Source organism: Lycorma delicatula, chromosome 3 (genome assembly GCF_047948215.1).
Source record: "Lycorma delicatula isolate Av1 chromosome 3, ASM4794821v1, whole genome shotgun sequence".
In the NCBI taxonomy this organism is placed as follows: Eukaryota; Metazoa; Arthropoda; class Insecta; order Hemiptera; family Fulgoridae; genus Lycorma; species Lycorma delicatula.
In genome coordinates, this window is record NC_134457.1 from 103,487,305 (window position 1) to 103,514,088 (window position 26,784).

The window sequence follows — 26,784 nt, forward strand, 5'->3', positions numbered from 1 at the left end:
CATGCACACCTCGAGGGTCCCCCATGCCATCATCGGGGAGCTCCGACCCACCCACTCTTGCGCGTGAGTAAGCCCGAACACCCTAGGCATAGATGCTGCCTCCCTGACCCCTACATGCATCAAGATGGACTTGAACCTGTCCTTGATCCCCCACGCTTTCCCATGGATCTCAATACTTGTTGCGCCATGTCTCCCTCACCGTCAGCGGTAGAGCACCGCACACAATATCCCCCCATTCCATGTCCGTCAGTATATCCGGCAGCATAATCCAACAACAACATGAGCAAAGACACATAGTACAATCATAAATTCCTACCCTAGCAAAGTACATTAACAACTACAAAAACAAAACACATTTCGACGCCTCTTTTGACATCGAGGGCCGTATGCACGTCAAGGGGGTTACTCCTGCCTCTTCTATGTTAGTACGAGACGAGCCACTCTCTCTACCTCCCTCCATCCGGCGGAATGTGACGTCTCTCGTTCTCCCACTGACACAGTCAAAGCAGGTGTATTCGGCTGTGTCAGCTGTCGCACAGTACCTGCAACCCGCCGTTCTCCTCCTCTTGAAGCGATGCAGACAGCTATCAAAGTTCCCATAGCCCGAAAGTAGTTGGTAAGCTACAGAATATTAAAGTTACAAAACCTTTTTGTGAAAATCTAAAATTTATTTACAGATATTTAATCTATTTTAAACTATCATACTTCTATGTTAATACCTTTTTATACCTTATTTATATCTTTTTTCGAGAAATGTGTTATCTGTACCATTACAGATTGTAATCTATTCAATAAAAACGTGAATTGACAAAAACATTTTTTCTCAGTTTAATTAATTAATTATACAAATTGAATATCTATAAGATGAGACGGTTATAAAATTTGTTGATAATTACAAAGTGTGGTGAAATGTATTAAGTAGATAATTAAAACATAAAACGATAAAAATCACAACTCGTTTACTACGAGTTTACATCTAGTATGAAGAAGAAAATAAAATTAAAATGCAAGATTGTTTTAAAAAATAACAGGCCAATCTTACATTCAGACTTTACTCCCGTATAAATGCTAAAACAATCGCGATCAAGAAATTATGCAGTCAAATTTATTTAGTTAGTAATTAAAATGAATTTTCTTACCGTACTTCGTAATTATTTTTATCATATATAATTTTACGTAATAACGAATCATTTTATCTTTTCTGGTATTGACTTGAAATAAAAAAAAAATAAATATATTTATTCAGCGATTAATAATATTTCTATTACTCTTATTCTCTCCAGATTTTATAATATTTTCTGTTATTTTATATTTAAAAATACAATTTTTTTACATTCATCAAACATAGCCAGCCAGCTTTATGTAAAATTTAATTTATTTGCATTTCATCCCGTATTGTTGTTAAGAAAATTCCTTTATTTTAAAGGATCAAAAACAGATGAAATCCTTTCAACTGTTAACAGGAGTGGAGGGAGCTACAGTGCGAAGACGACTGAGCTGCCTTAGGGTTGAGTGAATATTGAAAGAAAGGGTTAATGAGGAAGAAATTGAGCGAAACAAACTGTTGGGAAGCTCCTGGGGGAGAGGGTGGCCGTCAGAAGGCACAATCCTTTCACGAAATCGATTCACAAATTGCACCCTGGGCGATCTCCATCTAAATTGTTTTGAAACCCCTCGGCAATACCTTGATGAACCAAGTTTGAAAATTACTTTCTAGCTTAAACCAGGAACAACCAAATTCCTTTCTGCAATTCACGAATATTTCCATTTTCAACACCATAGATTTATCGCTATTGTTTATTTATGTTTAGTGTAAAAATTTTATAACCATGCGCTCATCTTTTTAACTACAGTTTGGTGTTTTAATATACTTTAATTTGTTTCTTTGTTATATAATTGATCCTTAACCAATTTTTATTTAATTAGATGTAGAAAGAATATATAATCTCAAATTTTTTGGCTAGTTAAGTCGTAGACTACATTAAAAGGATTCAACACTTCACTAAATATAATATGAAATATTTTAATCAAAAAAACTCCAAGAACAATAATATTTCCATACATTTTAAAAATAAACCAGTAAAGCCGGAAAAAATAGGTTAATTACAGGATATCAGAAACTGTAAAAAGTAAATTTCTTATAGAACCCAAAAGTTGAAAATGTTTTCTCTCAAATAAGGACCGAAATAATAACCGATATATATCTTGCTTTTACTTTTACAATCAGAACGAAATTCTGTAACACGGAAAATTGTTAAGCCTGACGAGGATTCAAACCTAAAACTCCATATACTGTATGATAAATAAACGACATAATATTAGAAAAATAATAATAGAAGTCATAATAACAGATGGCATAATATAAGAAGGGTTTAATACTACTATATGTAAACGTGAGAAAATAGCATTTTATATACGGTATATGATAAAATTAAAATTTTATATTTATCAGTCAACAATTACATGCAATTTATTAACAAATATCATTTTGTTTTTTCTAATTGAGGAAACTGTAATTGGCTTAAAATTTGTTCTGCACGTTGTCTTCGTATTGGAACTGAAACGTTAATAAGTTATCACATTCTTGTGGTTAATCGGATGTTTAGAATTACATTTTAAAATTTGATAAATTATTGTAATACAGTGCTTCACATATTTAGTTGTGCTACACATTTTATAAGTACAATGAACAATTTCGCTGTACAAATATAATTACTAATAAATTTAAAAAAAAAAAAAACATTAATTTAGATTGCTGTGATTTTGATATTTAAAAAAATTTAAACCATGATTTGTATTTCGTACATAATGTTGCGATAAACGTAGATACCTAGTTTTACTAGAATATTTCCTCGCATTTTTGAGATACGTGTCTATTACCCAACTCCTCAACAAAGCAGCAAGATTGAAAATGAATCAATTTAGAATATATTTTATTTATTCAAAGTTTTATGCAATTTATTCGTGAATACTTATATATAACTGATGGATATGAGATTTGGGTTTTCATTAAATGTTGTTGGCTATATATATATATATATATATATATATATATTTGTTTTTCCTTTTTTCTTTCTTAGGAAACTACTAGCTGCGGAGGCTTGTCGTGAGCATGCCTTCCGCAGCTAGGCCCTCCAGGCGGGCGGCGTCTTGGAATTGTATTATTTGGTGAACAAAAGTGATTACATCGTGAGTAAAAATATATTTTTTTTTGAATGATGAAAATTGATATAACGAAAGTTAAATTAGAAATTTAACTCTAGAAATTGATACTGACGAATCGGGTATTTCCGTTAGTGATCGATCTATTCCAGAGCCTACTTTTTGGATATAGTTCATTATGTTATGAAGAAAAATCTGATGAAGATACCACATGAATTCCTTGTACGCGTATTAAATTACGTATACACTTTTTTTGCTGTAGTTCATTTCAACTTATTTAATTTAAAAGTGAGATACGATCCTCCAATCTTTAATAAAGTGGACAGTTACACAATTGCTGAAATATTTGTTTTATTAACATCAAATATTTATACAATGAATAATCCAACAATCTTATATGAATTATTAGGATAGAATAAACGTCCCTTTATTACTCGTATTATTAGATCAGTATTATTCGAATCTTTGTGAGTTGCTGATTGACAAATATTTCAGATTTCTGGTATATCGTATAAGTAAAAGTTAATAATAATTAAACCATTCTGTTTAGTGAACTCCTGTATATTGGTTGCAAATATTAATTTCGACCTTACAACTTAAAATATTCAGTTTTTATTATCGGATTATTTGGTGAATAATCAAAAATGAAATAGGAAAAATTATAATGGAAAAAATTAACATGAAGAAATATATGTCAAAAAAAAAACGACAAGAAGATGTATATGAAGAGTAAGAATATGTTAAGAGCAAGTGGAAAATAGAAAGATTAAGAGATGATATATATAAAAAGGAAAGAATAAAAAGAGTTAAGATAAGGTGATAAATATAAAGTGGAAGAAAATATTAAAACCAAAGGAAGGATAAACACGAAGAAAATGTTGCAAACAAAGAAAGAATAAAAAGATTAAGAGAAGATATAAAGAAGAAGAAAACGTTAATACCAAGGAAAGAATATTAGTATATTTTTAGCAAGTAAATTTTTCTTTGACTCAATTTATTTAACTGTAAATCGGTATTATGTTTCTACAGATGTAATGTTACTTTATAAGCAGATAATTAAAAAATTTTAATAAATTGCAATTTATTCAATTTTTGATGATACTAATATAAAATAAATTTATTTAATTTATAGTTAATTAACAACGTTTATTGTTAATTTTCACTTACATTGAAGCATTAGCAATAGATGTAAATATTTTCGCAAAAACTATAAAATGGCGGCTGATTTTCATGTCAAATGGCATGAGGATTCTCATTTTTTCTGAATCCGACAATTATAACGGTTATCGTGATCAGAAATACGGAAGATGGTTTCATAAGAGAAAATTACATTTACTAAAATCCCATTATCTTCGTTCTCTTTATCATGAATGTCTACGGCAAAATTGTAACTATGGAGATTATCGTCATCTTCAATTGCATGAACCGACTGAATTTTGTATGCATTAAGTTTTATTTCTTGTGTAGAACCCTTTACGTTTGCCGATTGCGGTATTCTCAGTTTTGAAATTTACTTTTTCAAGAATGTCCACAACGTATCATGCAATCTTCAGTTGCACATCGTATGCATGAAGTTTTAGGTGTTATGTAAAAACATTACAATTGCCTTTTCGGGATTCCCGGTTCTATATTCGTACGACTCGATTGATCTTGGCTTCTCTGAAAATTTTCCCTTACTTAATCCACAACTTCCTCATAGACAGGACCGTCCAGCACCTGTTTTTGTACTACACTTCCAGTATCGTTAAACTGCTGATCTCTAGGTTATAGAATCTATATTAGGAAAATCATAGCTGTACTGTGAACTAAAACGTCTTTGAATAGTAATAACAGGCCCGCTTCAGTGACACCATAGTACGCACCTAGCTTTCTCCTGCACGGTAGCTATTGCTTAACTGGCGGTCCCCATTGTCATTACATCGCGCCAGAGTGTTCATTCAAGGATCAGTAACTTTACTACCTACACTAATGTTTGAAAATATTAACGCGCACTAGAAATGCGCTGAATAAATTATGTTTACTCTCTATATTAATCAATCCATTTAAAATTGTAATATTAACTGCTTTGTTTTGACTATTAACCTACATCCAGTGAAGTAAAATGAGTTATATAAAACAAAAAAACCTGGCTATTACACTAATTTCCGGTATTAAATAATTAAACTATTTTCTACGATGTAGCGCCACTTACTGGAAATTTTTCTTTACATTTTTCTTACACAAAGGATTTCATAAAAAAACATTTTCATCAAGTCAGTATTATATTACAGTCAGTTTTAATTGGGACAACGACCGTTCAGTAAGTAAAAACGATTTCCCCCGTTATAGTCGTTTGAAGCAAAAGAAAAAGGATGGATGAATAACAAATTACTACTGGAATTGATAAAATTGCGTCGAGGAGCACCTACCATACGCTTTATTATGAAACAATTCCGTCATTGTAATGAACAGTTTACATATCATACGATGGATGATGTAAAGCAAAGATTAATCGCTCAGCAAAACTATGATCAGTTAATTATTCCTGATGGAATGACTGATATTTCAACCTTTCAAAACCAAAATCTGTAAACCTACATAAACCGGATTGTCAAATTAAACACGAGGCTACGTCATCTGTTAAAGTTACAAAACCGGCTTTGATACAGATTTATGAGTGAATAATTTTGGCTTGGTCATAAATCCAGTTGAATAGTTTAAAAACTATTACAAGAAATGTTGTATTTCGAATGCTGTCGATAGGGTTATTATTAATGTTTAAGAGTTAACGAAGATAAATGCATTTCTACGGATGACGAAAACTACAGAACAGTGGTAATAATTACGGTAAATACTACAATTTCTAGGCTTTCAAATAAATATTTACAATATTGACTGATTTACTGACGTTATTCAAATAACAAACACTGTTATACATTCAATCTTCTCTGATGATTTTTTAATAGAATGTAAAAAGTAACTATTCTTTTATTTTTTTTCAATTTTCCAAACCTAGGTGCGCGTGGTACGTGTGTGCATTCCGTACTTTACAGTTACGTACATAACTCCTACTTCCTTAGTGAATTAAAAAACAAACTATAAGTTTTAGTATTAGATTTTAGAAGTCAAAAATCCGTTTATTTGTATACTTTGAAGTACTTCATCATATCATATATTATATTTTAATTTGTGATAAAATAAAAATATATGATAATAAATTATATTATAAGGTATATGATGAGTATTTTATCTATTTAAAGTTTTAAATTCTGTTAGACTGTATACTAATCTGATGCTTTATCAGTTCATTAATAAAATCTTTCAGTTTCATAGGGAATTTTCTGATATCATGAAAGTTTTTCAATATTATACGATTAATCTTAAGAATTCATCATTTTGCAATTCCGTTTGAGTTTTTTTTCTTTCAGATCTACTCAAATATCTAAACAGTAAAACCACTTTATGGCTAGAAGGGATTTATTTAACGGTAATTTTTTTATTTATTACGTATAAAAAAAGAAAGACTTTCATTATTTTGAACATATGTCATAATACAAATGTCTTGAAAATTGTTTACGTTAATCATAACAAAGTAAAATTAACGACTTGAGAAAAAATGAAGTTTCTTGTTTAACCTATAATATTAAAAAAAATTGTGATAGATATATATAATACAAGTAATTAAAACAATTAAAAGATAATTTACTTTTTGAATTTAATTATACCTTTTGAATTTGATGCAATTTATTACATGTAAAATCATATGCAGGTTTTGGAAAGAGTAAAAATATAAATTCATTACACATTTTATATTTTTTTATAGATCAGTGTATTGTTACATGGATTAAAAATTCAAAGCTCCTTGTTTTTCTTTTTTTAATTTTAAGAACATTTTTTAATTAATTAAAAGTGACTGCCTTACGATTTTTTTATGACTGGCTAATATCCCTTCAGTCTACAAGCAAGAAATTTAAGAAAAATCTGATATTAAAGTTGTCATATTTTCCTGGCGTTGGTTATTAATTATTATGTAGTAGAAAAATAATTATACGCGAAAAATACAACCTAAGATTTATTTTTAAATACCCTGTTCTCTTTTTGGAATAATCTTATTGTTCATTTTTCTCTTGTAATAAAGGTTAAGAAACATTTAAAAAATATTTTTGATAATTTTTGAAAAAGCACAATCCTACACTTTGAAAAAGTGTAGGATTGTGTTATCTGATGAGAATAATTGAGAAATACTAATTCAGTATTTTAATCAGTTCCTTAATTATGTTAAATAACTGATTTCATTGCTTAGAGAATGAAACTTTTTCATTAATTTCTTATTTTTTTTGTGCAGTGTATCAGTTGGCTTTAATGTAACATACAAAATATATTTCATTTTATTTTTGTAATTCAACCATTTAACTTGTTTGATGTTATTTCCTAATTCTTTTTAACCTATGTTAATTATTTCACCTAGAAATCATGTTACCTCTTTCAAGATCTTCATCAGATTTCTGTTTCTTTCATTCACTAAGATGTAAATTTCATAATTTAATAACCCGTTTAATTTTCAGGATTTCTTGTAAAGTTATACATAACAATCTTATATTATTATTCTTCCTGATTTTATTGTTGTTTTTGTTTAATGAATATAAATAATTACGCAAAAAGGCAAGTACTTTTAACAATTTCTTTCAATTCATAGACTGATTAGTAGAACATTTTTTCTTCATGAACACATTCCTTAGTTGTTCCAGCTTACTTTTACTATCTTACTTCCATTATCTTTCATTCAGTAAAATCTTTGCTACAATATATTTTTTTTCTCCCCATACCTAGGAGGGTAGACCAGCTAATGCATTGCACACCCTCAGAGGTTGTATTTGTCTCTAAACTAACGAGACCCCGCGGGACTCGGCTATCCCTGCGGCGGTCGTTCACCCAGCAGGCCAAGACTGGGTCTTTTATATGCCTGCCTCTAACCGTAACCTCTCCCTAGGGAGGAATCCAGTCAGGTTTCGGTCTTTTTTTATTACCTATAAACTCAGGGGGTCCCCGGACAGTCATCAAGAGTAGTCCACCTCAGCGAATCATCCTCTCATGAGCAGAGCTGCTCCTGTAAGACCCTACCTCCAGGTTACACAGTTTCACTAAACAGCGTCTCGTTCCTTAGTCATTATAATATTCGTGACCATGGTGTTTCTGGGTCACGAAACGTCATGAAATGCAAAAACACCTATACCCCATTTACGACTGATTACCATACTTCCTTCTTGCAGCGTAGCTCTAAAGAAATGTTGCTAGGAAAGTAAAAATATTACACACGGGTATAGGTATTAAGAATACGTAAATTATTTTTGACTTTTGGTATTTTAGAAAGTGTTAATCTCTTTAGCGTAGCAATTTACGTTTGCAAAATCGTATTAATTTTTTTTTTAATACGCATTAATTTGATTAATGCGATTGATATATCGTGAGGGGAAATGAATTTTAAAGAAAATCTGAGGGATTCATACTTTTGGTTAATAAAAAAATATTAAAACGGGAGTTACTTAATATATGTTTAAAATAAATTTACAATAGCATTCTTCTTTAAATTCCGTTTATGTAAATTTTTGTGGGAATATTTTTTTTATTTTTTTACCTATAAATATTAAATTTAAAAAAAAATATTTTTTTATATTACTTGTCTGCAGACAGAAATGTATTTTAATTTCTTGTACAAGGCATAAGAGTACATTGATATAATGCTAGAAGATACATTTTCTGAACTTTTTTTTAATTAACTCAATATAAAGATTTTTTTAAATATTTAAAAAAATATATTGTTTTACTTAGGATAAAGAACTCAAGCTAGAATTTAATTATTACTGAATTTTACATTTGTCCCTAGGGTTAAACAAGTTAATGTAAAATATTGTGATGAAATAATATGTTTTACTTTACATACAAAAAATATTAGAAAAAATTGAATCGCTGTGAGCGGGGTGTAAAACTTAAGGATTTAAGGGAAATACAACTTAAGATTAGGGGTAAAATCTAATGAACTTACTTTGCTATGAAAAACCCAGTTGAGTTCAATATTAGTGGTTTTTTTTATTTCACTATCAAAAGTGTATATTTTTTATGTATCAACAAATTATACTAACAGTTATATCATGATTAGTCTTTGTCACATTAAGAAAATTAGTGACTGTTTATTTCTTGATTTAATTATATACTTCCATATTTTTAGGATCATTTGATTCTATTTGGCTTTGTTTATAAATATATTTACTTTTGATTTTAATACAGTAATCATTGATTCAATTTTTTATCTCTTCTCTGTCACTTGCCCTCTCTCACTAGTTTTTTGCTCTATTTCTCTTGTTTCACTTTTGTAACTAGACCTTTTTTAAAATCTGAATTTGCCGAAACTTAATGGATTGATATACATAGTACAAAGATATAAACAAGTAACAGAAATTTATTATTTTCTTAATACTTTCAAATATCTAAAACATTTCCTTAGAAGGCAGATTTTTAGAAAAAGGTAGTTAAATTATACAACTTATATTGTAATTAATTCTAAAAGTTTATGATTAAAAAAATACAAAAATATTTTAAAATGAAAATATTATCATTAATTGCGTTGAAATGTATATAATACTATTTCTACACGTATAAAATAAAAAAATAAAATAAAATTATAAACATAATTCTATAAAATATAAATATAAAATCTCACCATCCAATATATGCACATTAATAGACGCAGGACGGGCATTTGATGGGGCACAAGTATAATTTCCAGGATGTGCTGGCGATAAACTTAGTTCACTATGATGACGTCCCTGTGATACTGACACTCCACGACCTGAATCATAGTTGATCATTCTATCATCATGATACCAGAAAACAAATGCAGGTGGCTCTGTCGTTTGACGTAGTAAGCAAGTCAGTCGTAATGTACTTCCGCTATTTATTATCTTATCTGGTCCCCCAACGATTTCAGCTCTTGCTTCTGGAACAGAAATACAATAGTAAACTAAGTAACTATCTATTATTTTATTAAACCGTGCTTAAAAATTAAAAAAAATGAAAAATGCTAAGTAATATTTTCGAAGTTTGCATTGAACTTCAGGGTTTAAAAGTTTTACTTTGCTCTATATTGTTATTTTTAATTAGTTATCGTAAATGTATACATGCATGTATGTATAAAGTAGCTTCTTTAGTAGGTATCAGCTAGGAAACTTGTTTAATTCTGTCCAAAACAACAATGAGATCTTTAAAAAAATCCACGTAGCAATGTAAGTGTATACTGAATATATGAAGTATTAACTATGTACTAATGTTTTTTTGGGTAAATACAATATTTGAAAAACTGTGTTTCTTAGTCGACACTGTTAATAGTTAAGAAGGGAAGATCCTATTTGTTTTTTTTCAGCTTATATGCTCAGCCTCACGCTTACTGTTTCTTATCGTTAAACAATATAGATATAAACTTTTGTAAATATGAACCTCTTCCGAAAAATTTCCCATCTCATCTTTCTCCTTAAACTTTTCGAGGTAAATTATACTTATTTAATATCTTATGGAATTCCTTTTAATTATGCATCTAATTATGGGAAAGGAATAAATATATTTTTTTCATTACTTCAAATAATTTTCCGAATTTTTCTGTTTTTGTATATCATCCTCTGATTTCAAATATAGTACCTAAATCATCAAGGTTTTTTATTTAATGTGATGAATTTCTTAAATGACCTAGCTCGTCCTTTAGTGAAAAAAATTAACATTTCAATTTGGATCAGTAAATTTTACCGCTATCAACTTGTAACTGAAATATTAATAATAGTTTATCTTTCATGAAAGAGTTGACGCATCTTCTTACTACAAAAACAGAGGTAGTTCAAGAGTCTCAATTTAATAAAATTATAAAATATATCCGGGACATAATCATTATTATTATGTTCAAGTTATTCATTTTGGTTTTAGTGAACTGGATACCGTATTTATATGGTATAAGTAATTTTTTCTTTGCTGAATAAAATAATTTAACACAGAATTTCAAGAACTTTAAATAGTCTTTCAGAATTTTTTCAAAAAATTCATAAATTTACGGACAATAAAGAAATTGGTTTATTCTTTAAAATTGTTTGAAGTTTTAAAACAACTAAAATTTTTTTGAAAAGCATTACATATCGAACAGTTTCATTATGGCTTTAGGAAGACAATTAACTACTGACAGCACGATTTTCTAGTTTTTAGAAAATATTTTAAACACTACAGATAATAAACATTTAGATTTTTCTTTGTGTGACTCAGTAAATTGTATGATTAATTCAGGATGTCTTTTTTATGAAATAATTTAGTAAATGTGGTACAAGAAAAGCTGTTTACAATTGGTTAAAATCATACCTTACGGATAGATAAATTATGATATTTTATTAAGACTTCCTTACATAAAATATAGGTTATTACTTCAAGATGTAAATATGGACTGCCACAGAAATTATGTGTGTTTGTAAGAAAGATTGTAGAAATATATATATATTCATGACATTCTTTCATGAGGCAATGAATAGTGAGCGCTACATGCAGATGGTTCAACAATTTGTAAACACTAAACCTGCAGACAGGCTAATGTGCACGTGGTTTAAGCAGGACAGTTCTATAGCTCATACAGCCAACAACAGTCGTGTATAAGTGTTTTCATGGACAGTGATTTCGAAGGAGTTGTGGTCCTCTCAGTCTCCTGATTACTCTCCTCCTGGATTTTTCTGATGGGGATACTTAATGATATTGCGTGCAAAACTCAGCCTCACACGATTCCCGAATTCAGAGCGAAATTGAACGATGTGTCACTACAATTCCTCAAAAAAACGTTACAAAATCTGTTTAAGGGCATGCAACGTCGTATTAAAAAATGTGAATCCCATAATGAAGTCCAGTTTCAACTACTACTGTAACACTTATTTTCCCGTAAGGTTGCGTCACCTTTTCAACACTGTATATCCAGAATAATTTTAAAAGGAATAAAATATTTTTATCCAAGTAATTCAAAGAATTATTCATTGGATGGATTGTTCCTTTAAATACCGTTAAAACTGTGCATTACTTTTCAGTAACGTATGACATTACTAGTCTCGTCGACACAATTTCTATCAGTGGTAACACTAATAATTTCTTAGACAGTGAAATTTTTGAGTACTTTGTAAGACGACAAACTGTTGTAAAAGAATGAAATTGATTTTAGTTTACAAATTCAAAACGTACTATTTAGGTTTGTAGTACCTTGATAAAAAGCATTATTAATAAGTATTCTTTTTTGAAAATATAACATTGTCTTTTCTCAAGACATCCTTGAAAGACCTTTTTTCATTGACATCTCAAGACATCAAGAGCATCCTCAATCCTCTTTTATCAAAGCAGGTAAAACATATATTTTCGGGATAGCTTAGCATAATACTCGAACATCTGCTAATAAGAAAGAGGCTTTTGATTTTCCATTGTAATTTTTAATAAATTACTGATCTTTTAAAAGATATTCCACCTATTTATTTTAAATAAAATTAAAAACATTTTATTTAAAGAAATAATATTACTGTATTGAGTACATTTTACTTCCTTGTACTAACTAAATGAAGTGTTAAAATTTCAGTTTTCAGATGTCAACGGAAATATCCATTTTGACCATCGCTAAATCCATTTTGACTAGTTTCGACGTGACGTTTGTACGTACGTACGTATGTATGTGCTGATGTATCTCGCATAATTAAAAAATGATTAGTCGTAGGATGTTGAAATTTTGTATTTAATACTGTTGTATTATCTAGTTTTGCATATCCCCTTTTGTTTGCAATCGACTAGACAAAAAGTGTCCAAAAAAAACCGAAATCCAAAAAATTGGACACCATAATGCATCACAATTGTGTAACTGTCCACTTAATTAAAGAACTGAAGGATCATATCTCACTTTCAAACAAAATAAGTTTAAATGAAGAGCAGCAAAAATGTGTTTATGTTATTTAATAGGCGTACAAGGAAGTCATGTGGTATCTACATCAGATTTTTAAATTAATTTAAAGAATTGCCTGAATTCTATTAATTTATCTAAATTATCAAATAATTTCATTTACATCTACTTTTATTTTCTTTATTTATCTTTTCCCGATATTTAATTAACTATTATTTTATGCATTTATCTTTTACATAATTAATGGGGTTTTACCTGTTTATAATTACTTTAAAAAATTAAATATATATATATGTATACAATTAATTTAGTTAATTGCTTATTTTGAGACCACTTCTTTGACTATTGTTTTAATATGATTTCTTCATCATTTCTGTTTCTTTGTTTATTCTGCTAAATAGTACACATCATTCCTTACCATATTTAGGTAATGTACGATCAGAATAAATCATCTATTTATTAGTGTAGAACATTCTCAGGATACATGTTAATATTATATCAGCTATTTACATTAAGGCGTATGCAGTATTCCGAATGAGGTGATATTTTTCGTATGTTTTATATATATTGTGCAGTATCATGAATATTATTTATTTTAGTTCATCATACTTTAGATTTTATTTAAAAGTCATACCAAGTCTAACAAATGATAAGGTATAGCGCGCATTTATATTACTTCATAAATTTTAATATTAAAAGTACACTTTTTATCGCAGCCTTTAAAAAATAGTTATGTTTACTTACAATATTTAATTTAAAAAAATCTTTAGTAGAATTACTTGGAGGTTCATTTTAAAAAAAATAATATACGGGAAAATATGTTATTTTACATTGGATCAAGTTCTTTAAAAATCGTTAAGTTAAAAATGATGCAATAGATATTTTAAATGTATTATCGCTTCTACATAGTGAACATTTTTTTTTATTCTTTTTGCTTTTAAATTGCTTTGGTCTTCAGAAGTGAGTGGATAGTATTAAGATGTCGAAACTTTGCCGTTATTCTTCCTTTATTGCAGTAACTTTTTTGGAAGTTGGCTTTGCTCATTACGCTTGAGATATGTGATCATTCTATGAGATAAGGGAAAACATTAGAAAAGTTTTGTGCGGAAGAAAAGTAAAGCAAATTTACTAAGTTTTTAAATTTTATTTTTATATAGTTTCTTATTTTAACGAAATATTAAGCTTAGAACGTTTAAACGTGTTACAATCTATACGTTAAGTTTTATAGTTTCTTATTTTAATGAAAATTACAGAAGTAATAATAATAAGAAAAATACAGTATTAAATATTATAATAATACATTAAAAAAATTTTTGTTATTAAACAATTTTTCATATTGTAATTTTTTTTGTTGAAAGAAATGTGTGTAAGATCAGGTTACTCAGTCCCCCAGCTAAATATGGTGGTTTGACAAATACTTATTTTAATGCTTATGTATGATTATTTATGATTATTTCTTTATAATCGTTTATTAAGCATTACATGCAAATGTTTATTCAGACTCTATAGGATAAAATAAAATTACTGCCGAATTTGTGTTTTGAATTAATTTTTTTAAGCTATATTTTTTATTTTATTGTTTAGTTAACTCACCTTACAATCTTTCTAAATTATAAAAATATATCTTAAATAAATGATATACATTACATGTATATAAAAATGGAAATTTATTTGTTTGTTTGTCCCGTATGCGTTCCCATATAATTCATCCAATTGTGATAAAACTTTGGTGAGTTGTGCGCACGCACACGAAGTGTCTGAATTAGTTTGGACCTGCTAGGTGGTACTGGGGACGAGATATTAGAAAAATTATATTGATGGTCCGATTTGGCTCATATTTAGAATATATATTAGTTATGTAAAAATAATTTTTTTGCAAAAACCATACCCGCTAGGTGGCGCCTGTGTCGAAATATTTACGAAAAAAACAAATACACAAACAGACTTTCTTGTTCTATATATGTAAAAGGTAATATTCGTATGTGTGTCCACTATAAATTTTAAAAAACTACTGGACCGATTTACGCGCGGAAAAAAAGGCGAAAGGGAAAAAAGAAAAAAGGGTATAGGGAAAAATGGAATAGGGAAAAGGGGAACAAAGAAAAAAGGAAATAAACAATAATTAGAAAAGGAAGAAAAGAGAAAAAGGGGTAAGGAAAAAGGTAAAGGGGAAATGTGTGAAAAGAGGGGGACCAGGGAAAAGGTAAATAGGGAAAAGGGGAAGATTTGTAAAGGGAAAAGGATGAAAGGTTAAATTTTGTGAATTCCGTAATGTTCAGTTTCTTAACGTTTTATCAAACTCTCAATTGTGTTCATTTAATACTGAAATTTAGCAATAGCGAAGCATTCCTGTTTCTCCAGGTATATATGTATTAAAGAATAAATGTTTGTATGTTTGCGCCGTATGCGTTCCTATACCATTCATCCGTTTGTAATGAAACTTTGGTGAGTTGTTGTGCACACGCTCGCGAAGGTTTCTGAATTAGTTTTGACTCGGTAAGTGGCGCTGGGGTCGAGATATTTCGGAAAATTTTATTTATGGCCCGATTGGGCTCACATTCAGAATATTTGTTATTTACTTAGAAAGAAATATCTCACCATAAAATGAACTCGTTAGATGGTTCTGAAGTTGAAATATTTTGAAACATTGAATTTATAGTCCGATTTGGGTCATATTCACAATACGTATTAGTTATGTGAAAAGAAATATTTTTACTAAAAAAAGAAAAGGAGAAAGGAAAAGGGAAGAAGAGAAGAAGGGAAAAAGGAAAAAATGGAAGAAAGGAAAAACGGATGATACGAAAAGTGAAGATGGGAAAAAAGAGAAGGTTAAATTTTGTGAAGTTCCGTAATATTCAGTTTTTTAATGATTTATAAAATTACCATTTGTGTTCATTTAATTTGAATATATACTCAAATCTAGCAATGGCGAAGCATTACGGGTCAGCTATTTTTTAATCAATTCTTATCGGTTTTTTTAAGCAATTTAATTTGTAAGGAAGAACATTCAAATACTCCTACTCCATCCACAGATGCAAATGAATTAAAGATTATTACTAATATGTGTGTGTGTGTGTGTCCAAACTTATTGTGACTTACAGTAATGCATATATAATTCCTATTAAAGCCTTATTTCTATTTCTTGAAATCCTCATTACAGAAGTAATATAAAGCAACTGTCGTAATGAAAAATTTCTACGTATATTTTTTACAATGTCATCGATGAAGTCTTGTAGGAAAGTAATGAAAGTGAATACATTTTAGGAGTGAAATGATAAACAGCTAACATTTGTTTTTTCTTTTATGAAATAAAAAATTTTTCTTTGTGTTTGCAGGAGTAGAATATTATACAAAGCCAGTACTTTATTAGAAATATATCAATTTCGCAAATTAAATTTTTACATAAATACATTTATATTCTATTTACGCTAATTTATATTTTATTTTGTAACAGAAAATAAAAAATTCTCTTGATTTATTCTTTTTGTCCATCGGCTATAAGTCACCTTCATCTGTCACAAATTTCATGATTCATGAACATTGTGACTATATGTTGTCATCAATGTCAACATTCTTTCAAAAAAATTCCATCACTTTTGAAGGCAATGTAATATATTTTTCGAAAGTCGTGCAATTAGAGAATAGCATGATTTTTTTTTTAATCTTAACTAATGTTCGCTCTTTTATAAACACTTCATTTTTACAGTTCAGTTTTTACGAAGTACCTTTTACTTGTATTTTTATAAAATTATTACTTGTAGTCTATTTCTTCTTTAAATATGATTTTTAAAGACGTAATAAGCAAGATTAATTACCACTTCCGAATCACTCTTACCAGTATTTTATTGTTGTTATTAATTTTATTTTTATTCTTATATCGCATTACAGCTCCTACTAAAATATTACTACTTTTGTTCCTTTTTTTTTAATATTTTGTCAATGAATTAAACATTTTATTTTATGGAAATAATTGGTTTAACTTAATTAAGAATTTTTTTTTTCATTTTTTTATCAACAAAAGAAGAAATTTTAATTAATTCAACTATTGGGCAAAGAAGGTGAAGTTTGAAAACTGTTTTTTTAGAGGCAAAAATTTAAAAGAAATTAATTTTTATAAGTAAAATATTTTTGTGTACTTATCACTTAATGATTAATATCACCTCTCAAAGGCCCTTTTGATGTCATTTAAAGGTCAGTCAAGGCTATTAAAGGTTAATTAATTTACAGGTCAACGTAATTTTCTTGAAATAGAATTTGATATTACTATAGAAATGTTTTTTTTTTTTTTTTTAGTAAAAAAGAAACAAATTTTGTTTTAAATGATTGGTTAAAGCTTTTTCATGAAAAATCATTACGTTAGAAATTGTTTAATACTGTAAAATTCCGATTATCTAAAAAGAGTATTGTCTTAAAATATTTTAATGTTACACATTTCATCTTACTTTTTTCTTACTTACTTTTGTAATATTTATAAGAAATTTCTATATTACTATAAGAAAATATTTGGAGAAAGACTTTTGTTTGTTTAGCTATGTTATTATAGATCGTCTGTAAAAAAACACAAAAGAACAAAGTTTAAATTGTAAAAATCTAGTAAAAAAGAATACTCTGCTTTTAATCAGTTAGTTCATATTTTTATGTATGCTTATGTATTCTTGTAGGTGTATAATAATTTTTTTTTCTTCATGTAGTCATATACTTCCAGTTAGTTTTTTTAACTATTTTTTTTGGAATACCTTAAAATGAACAGAGGAATTTTTTAGTGATTTTTTTTTTTTTTTTTTTTAGAATCTACCCCTCTTAGAAAATGCCATGTTGTATTAAAAATGCATAATATTCCTTGAAATTACCGCAGAATACATTTAAAAATTAAAATTACTTCTAAAAATTTTTAGTATCTGTCTCATCAAAAAAAATTACCTATAACACTTACTTGTCATATTGATTTTTTGTTATTAATACTGACCTGGAAGAATTAAAATCTATACCTCGTGTATTTATTTCATAAGTAGTCACATAAATTAAAGAAGACATATAACTGAATTTCGAAATTTTAAACCCATACTTTATTCTATATAGATAAAGGAAAATTAACGATTCGTTTATGAACTGACATAATCTTTTAACGTAACTAAATACATTACCTTATACAATGTCATCAATTATTTGCTTTCTAAATTCTAGTCTTTATTTTCCGTTCATTTTAACTTTTTGTCTCTTCTCTCAATTACATTAAGATGGATTCGTATCTGATCTATGATTCAACATTAACCGTACGGTCATCATTATTTTATTAAGAACGTTCAGTATTATGAACTTACAGTTCTAAAACATTCATTTTAAAATAATACTGTTACTAGCAGTAATCATTTTAATGTACTATCCTCTAGTACTTTACAACCCCGATACTTATTTTTTGCAAAGATATCTGAATGTTTCGAAACATTTTCATTAAGACTTAGCTAATTTCATAAATACTTCCTTGTAATTATTATTGATCGATCGTTTTTAACGTAAGCAATAATGTACTGGGAGTAACCAGTAAGTGATTATTTTGTTGAAATAACTATTGAGTTATGTTTCCCTATAACAAAAAGATACTATAAATAACTCGGATTAGCTCTTTATAACTATAATAATTAACGCACGAGTTAATGTAATTTTGGTCGTACAGCCACTACCCACTGGGATGGTCTAGTGGTGAACGCGTCTTCGCAAATCAGCTGATCAGGAAGTCGAGAATTCCAGCGTTCAAGTCCTAGTAAAGGCAGTTACTTTTATACGAATTTGAATACTAAATCGTGGATACATATGTTTTTTTGCTGGTTGGGTTTCAATTAACCACACAACTCAGAAATGGTCAACCTGAGTTTGTACAAGACTACATTTCATTTATACAAATCATCCTCATTCCTCCTCTGAAGTAATAGCTGACGGTAATTCCCGGAGGCGAAACAGGAAAAATGAAAAAGGAAAAGGTCATATAGCAATTGATATTTTCATAATACCTTAAGCATTACATTATGTGAATTATACTTGGAAAAATCTACGAGTTATTTTATGAAATAAAAAATTTTTTAATTCTATTTTATATTTGTATAAATTTTGTTTTCTTTTGTTTATTTCCTATTACCTATTAACATTCCTATTAACATTTTTAATAAACATTTTCTTTAAATATCCTAAAGTTTTATGTATTTGTACGATTTGTTTATTCACTATTAGTAATAACATTTCAATTTTTGTTTTTTTTTAATTCTCCATAAGAATTAATTTTTTTATGGAGAGTCTACCGGTACTTTCATATTTCTGTGAATGTATATTCCTTTAATGTTACTTATCTAACGGCTCTTTTAAATAAATAGTTATTCTTCTTTTAAGCCAAAATATCTGTATGCAAATTTTAAATTAAGAGGTTTGAAAAATCTACAAGAGAAATCAATGAGAAAAAAAAACAAAAACAAATAATTTTTAAGTCAATGCTCACAACTATTTTAAATTTTATTCAGTGTTTTTAAAATTAGAATATTAACATAGTGCCTACTGAATTGGAAAAATAAAGGAAAAGCTGATCCATTTAAAATTCTGCTTAAAAATCGTGACCTGAATTCTTAAGACTTATCAGGTTACGTCAGTATCGACCTTGAATTGATTTTGTCAAGAGGACTCTGGACTGAACTCTGCCTGACACCGTCATTTAGTTGGCACGCGTTGTGCCTTACTGAAATCTCCTTCCAACTATGATCGGAAGAGGAGGTTTTTTTCAGTAAATTCTTATTTCTTTTCTTTTTCTTTAATTTTAAAAGGAAAATTATGCTTTTACTGGTTTTTTTTTAATGTAATATATATATATATATTACAATAATTCCACAATCGACTAATTTAATTTTAAAAAATGTATATAAAAAAGCAGAAATATGTAAATCAGATTTTACTATTGTGATCTTTAAAGAAATAATTTTTTATATACTTAAAGTATTTAGTTACTGATATTATCTACTGAAAATTTTACCAGTAATAAACTATTTCCACTCTCTTTTATGACAGAAGATGAAAATAATGTAACTATATTCAATACTCCACCACGTATTTAAACATTGCATAACAATATATCAAGTGACATGATCAAGTTCAATATCACCAGTTTGCGTTTAGGGATCAACATGCTACTGTGGAGCAAGCAAACAGAACTGTTAACGTTATAAATCATGCTCTAGACAACAAAAAATAATATTCAGCGGTTTTCTTGATGCAATTCAAGCTTTTGACAAATGTTTGACACGTAGGGTTGCTCTATAGATTAAAAAAGATGTTACCGCCTGTTTTCTACGTAATGCTAAAATCTTACCTAGAATATAGATATTTTCAAGTTAAACATAAATAAGTTTTAATGTATTGGTTCCGAAAAAAAATCTTTGGTACTCAGGAAGCGTTCTTGGACCCATCTTATTTGTTATGTATACTGCCGACTAGCCAATTACGGTAGATTCAACCGAGATTCAACCGCTGCAACGTTGGCTGACAATACTGCAATTCTTGCTGTCCATGAATATCCAGTTACAGCATGTCATTATATTCAAGATTATCTCACTCATCTTGAATCCTGGCTTACAAGTTGAAAAATAAATATAAATAAAACAAAGTCGAAGCACGTCACATTCATCCTTCGAAAGGAAATCTTAGGTCAATCTAAATAACTCTTAAAAATGTCGTTATTGAATGACACTAACAGCTTTAAGAGTAAATTTTTCCAAATTACAAGTACTATGATTGAAGAGCTGTAAAATTTAAACCGCATCTTCATTTTCGGTCTACTAATATTTTGAATTGCTAACTAAATCATGTTTTATAAGAGATATATTATAAAAGGTTTAAGCCAACTTTTCCTAAATTATTATTTTGGTATGTCATTAATCAAAATCAAGTAGAGTCATTTAAAATTTAAACATTAAACATTTTACCTGCAAATTACTATTATAAGGTAAATTTCATTTATGTGTTTCATCCACAACTTAAGCCAACACACTTATTTCAAATTACTTCTTATATCAAGGTAATCCTTTTCTAAGTCGTTCTTCCATTCCACAAGGTCATACACGAATGGTAAAAACTGTTTTTAAGAAAGTTACATAATAAAATATTTTAGGCAAAATTAGCAATTTATATGACTGAAATCTCAGCATTTTACTAAATTTATATTTTACAGAACTCTTCTTGGTTATTTCTTTTTTGTTTTGTTTCACCCTATTATGGGAATTTCAAGAATATTTTTCGAGTTAAAGACAATATATTTGGTTAAAATGGAATTGACTAAAGAAATGAGCACTTGGAGTTTAAGATTATTGCGTATGTAGATGAAATAATTTATATATCAGTTACATAAGATAAATATTTCTTTCTTTCTTTGTTATATTTAATGCCCACTTTTGTATTTTTTTACACTGAGAGTAAATGGTTCTTCTGCTGAGATAGTCAATTCAATATCTGGCGTTTTACTAATACTTGGTTTAGAAAATGGGTTTGTTATATTATCTGTACTTTTTTTACACAATCAATTTATTTAAATTAAATTTACTATGCTTATAAAACCCAAAGTAAATCGATGTATGAAATATAACTACCACACAATTTAAAAATAGTTACATTTCAGATGATTGTAGTACTACACGTCGAAAATTTCCACGTAAGTTTTTTCCACGCTAGCGCCTAATAAAACTGTCGTAGGAAGATGAGAGTTGGAAAAACGTTTTCGTCAGTGAAACAATAAAAATAATTCTCAAGAAAGTTTTCAGCGTGGATAAATAATTAACTTCACCTTATTTCATATTTCAAAGAGTTCTTTATTTGCGTATATATCTTTTGTACCTTGTAAAATAAAATGAGAAAAAATTAATGCAATATATTAAGTGACTATCCAAAAAGTAAAATAATTTGCTTTTAAAATAATCTGCTTTTTGTATAAACACGAAACATTTTTCAAAATTATGTCATAAAATGTGAAAATTCTGGAGTTTATAAATTCAGATATATGTGTTTTATTTATTTACATATAAATTATACACTTGCAGGATGGAGGGGTCCAGCCGAACAAGTTACAATTTTATGCTAAAAGACTTGTTAAAAAAGTCCCCATCTTTATTTTGATGTTGAATTCTTATAAAATCATATTTTCCCTTGCAAACCAGGATGTAATAAGCTACAATTTCACTAACAAGGAACGCAGCTACCTACGAATCAGCGGAGTTGTATAATATATCTAGAGACATATAAAACATCAAAAAAATTAACCATATTTTATTAAAAAAAAAAGGAATTTAAAAAGAAATTGTTTCTTTTTTCTAAGAAAACTTATAACCTACATTTTTTTTTGTTATTTTGATTTTAATTTATAAATCGTTTAATTGTAATGGCTTACATTACAAATAATTTAATAATGTAGCAACTTTAGTAATCTTAGTATTATAAAACAATAAAAATAAGTATTATCTTTATTCAGACAATGTATTAGAAAATTTTAAACTTTTTTTAGACTAATGAAACATAAAACGTAATAAAACTCTAAAGTAACGAGTGTCTCAATTTATACTGAAAACTTTTTATGAAGAAGAGTTTAACATTAGTCAGAAATAATTTTGATTTATTCTCCTGTATTTTTTTTTTACGTTGACTCCAATTATGACCTCGTAATTTTTCCTAAATGCGTATTTTTCTTTTATTTATTGTAATTGTTACTCATAAAAGATGAAAAGAGTTAAAATTATTTATTTTCTCTATTAACACTCAACTCTTGAAATGATTTGTTGCAAGTCAATGTTTACATTAATAACGAAATAAAAAATCTGCAGATATTTATAAATGAATCACAGTGCAATAATTTGTACGAATGGTCAGTGTGATTAACACGGTATTATGTCACAGAATGACACCGGTACTGACTGTTTACTATGAACTCATATTCCGTACAGAAAAATAAAATAATACACTAATATGATTTAATTAAAAGCGTTTATTAATGTCATCGTAACTGATATATTAATTTTATACATTATTTTTACTGTGGAATAAACCAGCTCCAAGAATAATATCATTCTGGTTTGCATGCGAATATAATTGCGAGTTAGGTATTTTGTTTAAATGCTATATTTTCTGTTACACCCGTACTGTTTTTGTTGTGCTGCATATATATTGTTATAATTTAAATAAAATACTTCCAAGTTGTATAAATAATCCTGACAATTTTTTTTTTGGTATATCTGTGGTTAATTAACTTGTATCCTAAATAAAGAACTATTATTCCTTCAGCTAAAAATTGATAAGAACTTTATTTTAGTCAGATGAAGACAAGTCTGGGCCTCTCACGCTTGCTTAATTTTACTAAATAGCAACCAGAAAACTGCAAAAGGTTGCAGTTTTTCAGACTAACTGGAAAACTGCAACCTTTTCTTTTATTGTTCTTGTAGTAAGACTGTCACTGTGGAATGAATTCTACGTGAGACTGTAATTTTTTTCACAAAATGAAGGGCATCATAAGTAATTCAAAAACTTTGCTGGGAATTGTAGTCTTACTTCAACCATAAGACCTATTTCACGCAGTGAAGAGTAGCCTATTCGAATTCCACCAGGAACTTGGAGTTTTGAGGGAAATGTTGACAATGCAGAAAGCTATAATGATTTTGAAAGTAATGGAGAAAAGAGGATACAGGAAAATATTTTTCATAAATTAGTAACAGGCAAAGAATACTAAAAGAAAAAAAACCTTATTGGATGCATGTAATGATAAACGTACTTGTTTATTGTTCGTTACAATTTGTTTATGAAATTTCATTATGTTTTTAATGTTATAAAATCAACATGTGTAACACTAAATCATCTTTTTACACTACTGCCCAAAAACGTAGTGTAATATTTTTAGGGAGTATGTATGTATGTTTGTTCCACCGTACCACGTCAACAGGCTAACTGATTTAGATGTACGACCCCGCGTTGGAACCCTTACATAACGGGGAGTGTATAAGCTGTATAAGTATGTATGTTTAAGTGTAACTAACAGGCCAGTAATCTATTTTTTTTTAAATATACGATTCTAAAACAATATTATTTTCAGAACCGATTTATTTGCATCGAAATTAGTTTTGCTGGAATATCTACTGCGATATTGAATGAATAAATTACGGTTATAAAATTTATTAATCTATTTTATAACAAATTGTTATTTATTGTTTATAAACATTTAAGAAAAAAAAATTATATGATTTTTTTGACGGGCAGTATGGTCGATCATATAAGCTTGTTCTTTAGTCTTGCTCTTATTTGTTGATTTTGCTTCATCTTAGTTATGTAGTACTAGCCAGTCAACGCTCGCTTCGCTCATCCGACCACCTAGCAAGGGGGCTCTGCTCCTTGAAAAGAAATATTAGTGTGTAGAGAATACTTTTGAACATTTTGGTGTTTTTATATTTAAAATACGCTCAAGGAATAAGTAGATATAGAATTTAATAGTTTTCAATAGAAAAATAATTTTAAACGCTAGCCACATTTATAATAAGGAATTGGCTAGTGTGCGTTCGTATGAGATTGTGTTGGTTCTCAGTCCAGCTGGTGCTATTGGCGTAGATCGGATCACGTAATGCACCGTACAGATACGTGTGAATGACTCTCTCCCGCTGTATAAAGAATCCTTTTTTTTGCCTAAATATTAAAAAATAATCCCTATATTTGATTAATAAAATTGATAAATAAATTAAAATACAAATATAAAATATAAATAAAAATATTCTATGCTTTGAAATGAAATTTAATATTCTGTAAATTAATTGACAACGGTCTGCTTCTAGTGGAAGAGGGTCGTGGAGGGAGCCATGTGCAATTTTTTTAGGGTGTTTATATGTATGTTTGTATGTATGTGTATGTTTGTCTGTTAAAACAACGTAACTCAGCGACCGAACTGATTTAGATGAATGATCCCGCGTTGAAATCCTTACGTTTCCGGAAGTTTCATTAGTTATATAAATATATACATGTTTGTATATTTATAAGAATATATAAAATGGTGAGGAAATGAAATTTACCGGTTGAAGTACAAACTTTAATGAACTGTGAACTGTGAGTCTCTATCACTGTGTAAGCTGGGTTTAATCTGAATGATTCAAATGAATAAAATTACAAAAATAATAGAATTTAATTTACGTTAAACAAAATAAATTTAAAAAATTTATGTTCAATAGAAATTTGTATAATAGTAATGGAATTCCCGTGTGGGCTGCGGGAGAGGCTAGAGTGGTGAGGTGATGCGAGCATCTCGTGCGAGGCTAGCCCAATCATCCCCAATCAACTGGTAGTAAACGGAGTACAATTTGGGCACTGTTTTAGAATATGCACGGGGTTGCACGGGCTAATTATTCCATGCATCAGGTACGCTCTTGATCTAACAGATCACGGTTCCGGAAATATCATTGCAACCAACCTTTCGATTTTTAAAACTCAAACGAGATATTTGCTAATTAATACAAAATGGCGATGAAACCAAACCAGAACAAAAGAGCAATGTTTGTCAGCAATGAATTTTTTCGGCATGCTTTATAATTTTTAATATTTATTTAATTTAATCTTATTTATTTAACTTTTAGCTTGTCATTTTTATTTTAATATCAGTACCAATTAAAATTTAATGCCATCTGCAAAAAGTCTTAGTAATTTAAAATAAAATTATTTTATATTTACTACTTTTTTACCTATATTAATTATAAGTAAGCAAGTAAGTTAATTATTACTTATAAATGAAAATTAATAAATCCTTAATTTATTAAAGATAGATTAATTTTTAATTATAATCCTTTTATGCATTTATTTTTCCTTAATTTATCTTATAAAAATTAGTTATTAAAAGTTATTTTTTTATAATTTTATTAATGCTAGTAATTTTTTCTTTCAGATTATATTTTTAACTGTTACACCCTTTTCATTTCTATAGAGAAATAATAATCCTTGAGGTACACGATGTAAGAAAAATAAAATACTGCTTTCGATCACTTTAATCTTATTCTCCATTCAGTTTTTTGAAAGAAAAATTTGTTTTTGTTCATTTCCAAATAACTAGAGGCATTTGCTTATTTTAATTAATTGTTTATTATTTCAGAAACATGAGTTCATCGATATTGGTATTGCATGAAACAAATAAATAAATACATATATATTACTACTCTATATAACATTCTATCCGGCTCTTGGCGTAATAAGGCAATAAGAAGGAATTTTTGCAAATAAATTGGTTTCTATGTTATGCTGTCGTAATGATTTTCTATAACTGTGTTAACTGAAAATTAGAGATCCCAATTCATTAATTAAATGAAACTATAATCATTACTGAGTGTGTATTGGTATTCTATTTTGTAATATCACTTCAAAGAGTTAAAAGATCAAGGGTAATCTTTAAGCTTATAAACAAAAAAGTATTTATTTAATGGGGACAGGTAAAATGCAAGCTGAAAATCTGATTTTTATATTTTAATATTTATTTTGTAATCAGCTTATACAAAGCATATTTCTTTGCCTTTCTTATTCTAATCGTTAATCCTATTATTTTTTTAATTTATATTTCCTACGTTCCTTTAGTCAATTTTTTTTTCTTTTCCTCATGAAAATATAAACTACATGAAAAGCTTGCATTACAAAAAATAATACGGTTACAAAATATT

At 28.3% G+C, this 26,784-nt stretch overlaps 1 protein-coding gene and 1 long non-coding RNA gene across 3 annotated transcripts in view; one reads left to right on the top strand and one right to left on the bottom strand.

Moving 5' to 3' along the window:
- LOC142320943 (uncharacterized) overlaps positions 1-26,784 on the top strand; it is a 382,023-nt gene that overhangs the window by 24,525 nt on the left and 330,714 nt on the right. The window lies entirely within an intron of this gene.
- The window catches only part of LOC142320942 (zwei Ig domain protein zig-8-like), a 761,401-nt gene that overhangs the window by 1,742 nt on the left and 732,875 nt on the right, over positions 1-26,784 (bottom strand). Inside the window, exon 6 of the mRNA XM_075358930.1 lies at positions 9,860-10,135. Coding sequence (XP_075215045.1) covers positions 9,860-10,135 — 276 coding nt within the window. The remainder of the gene's footprint in view (positions 1-9,859; positions 10,136-26,784) is intronic.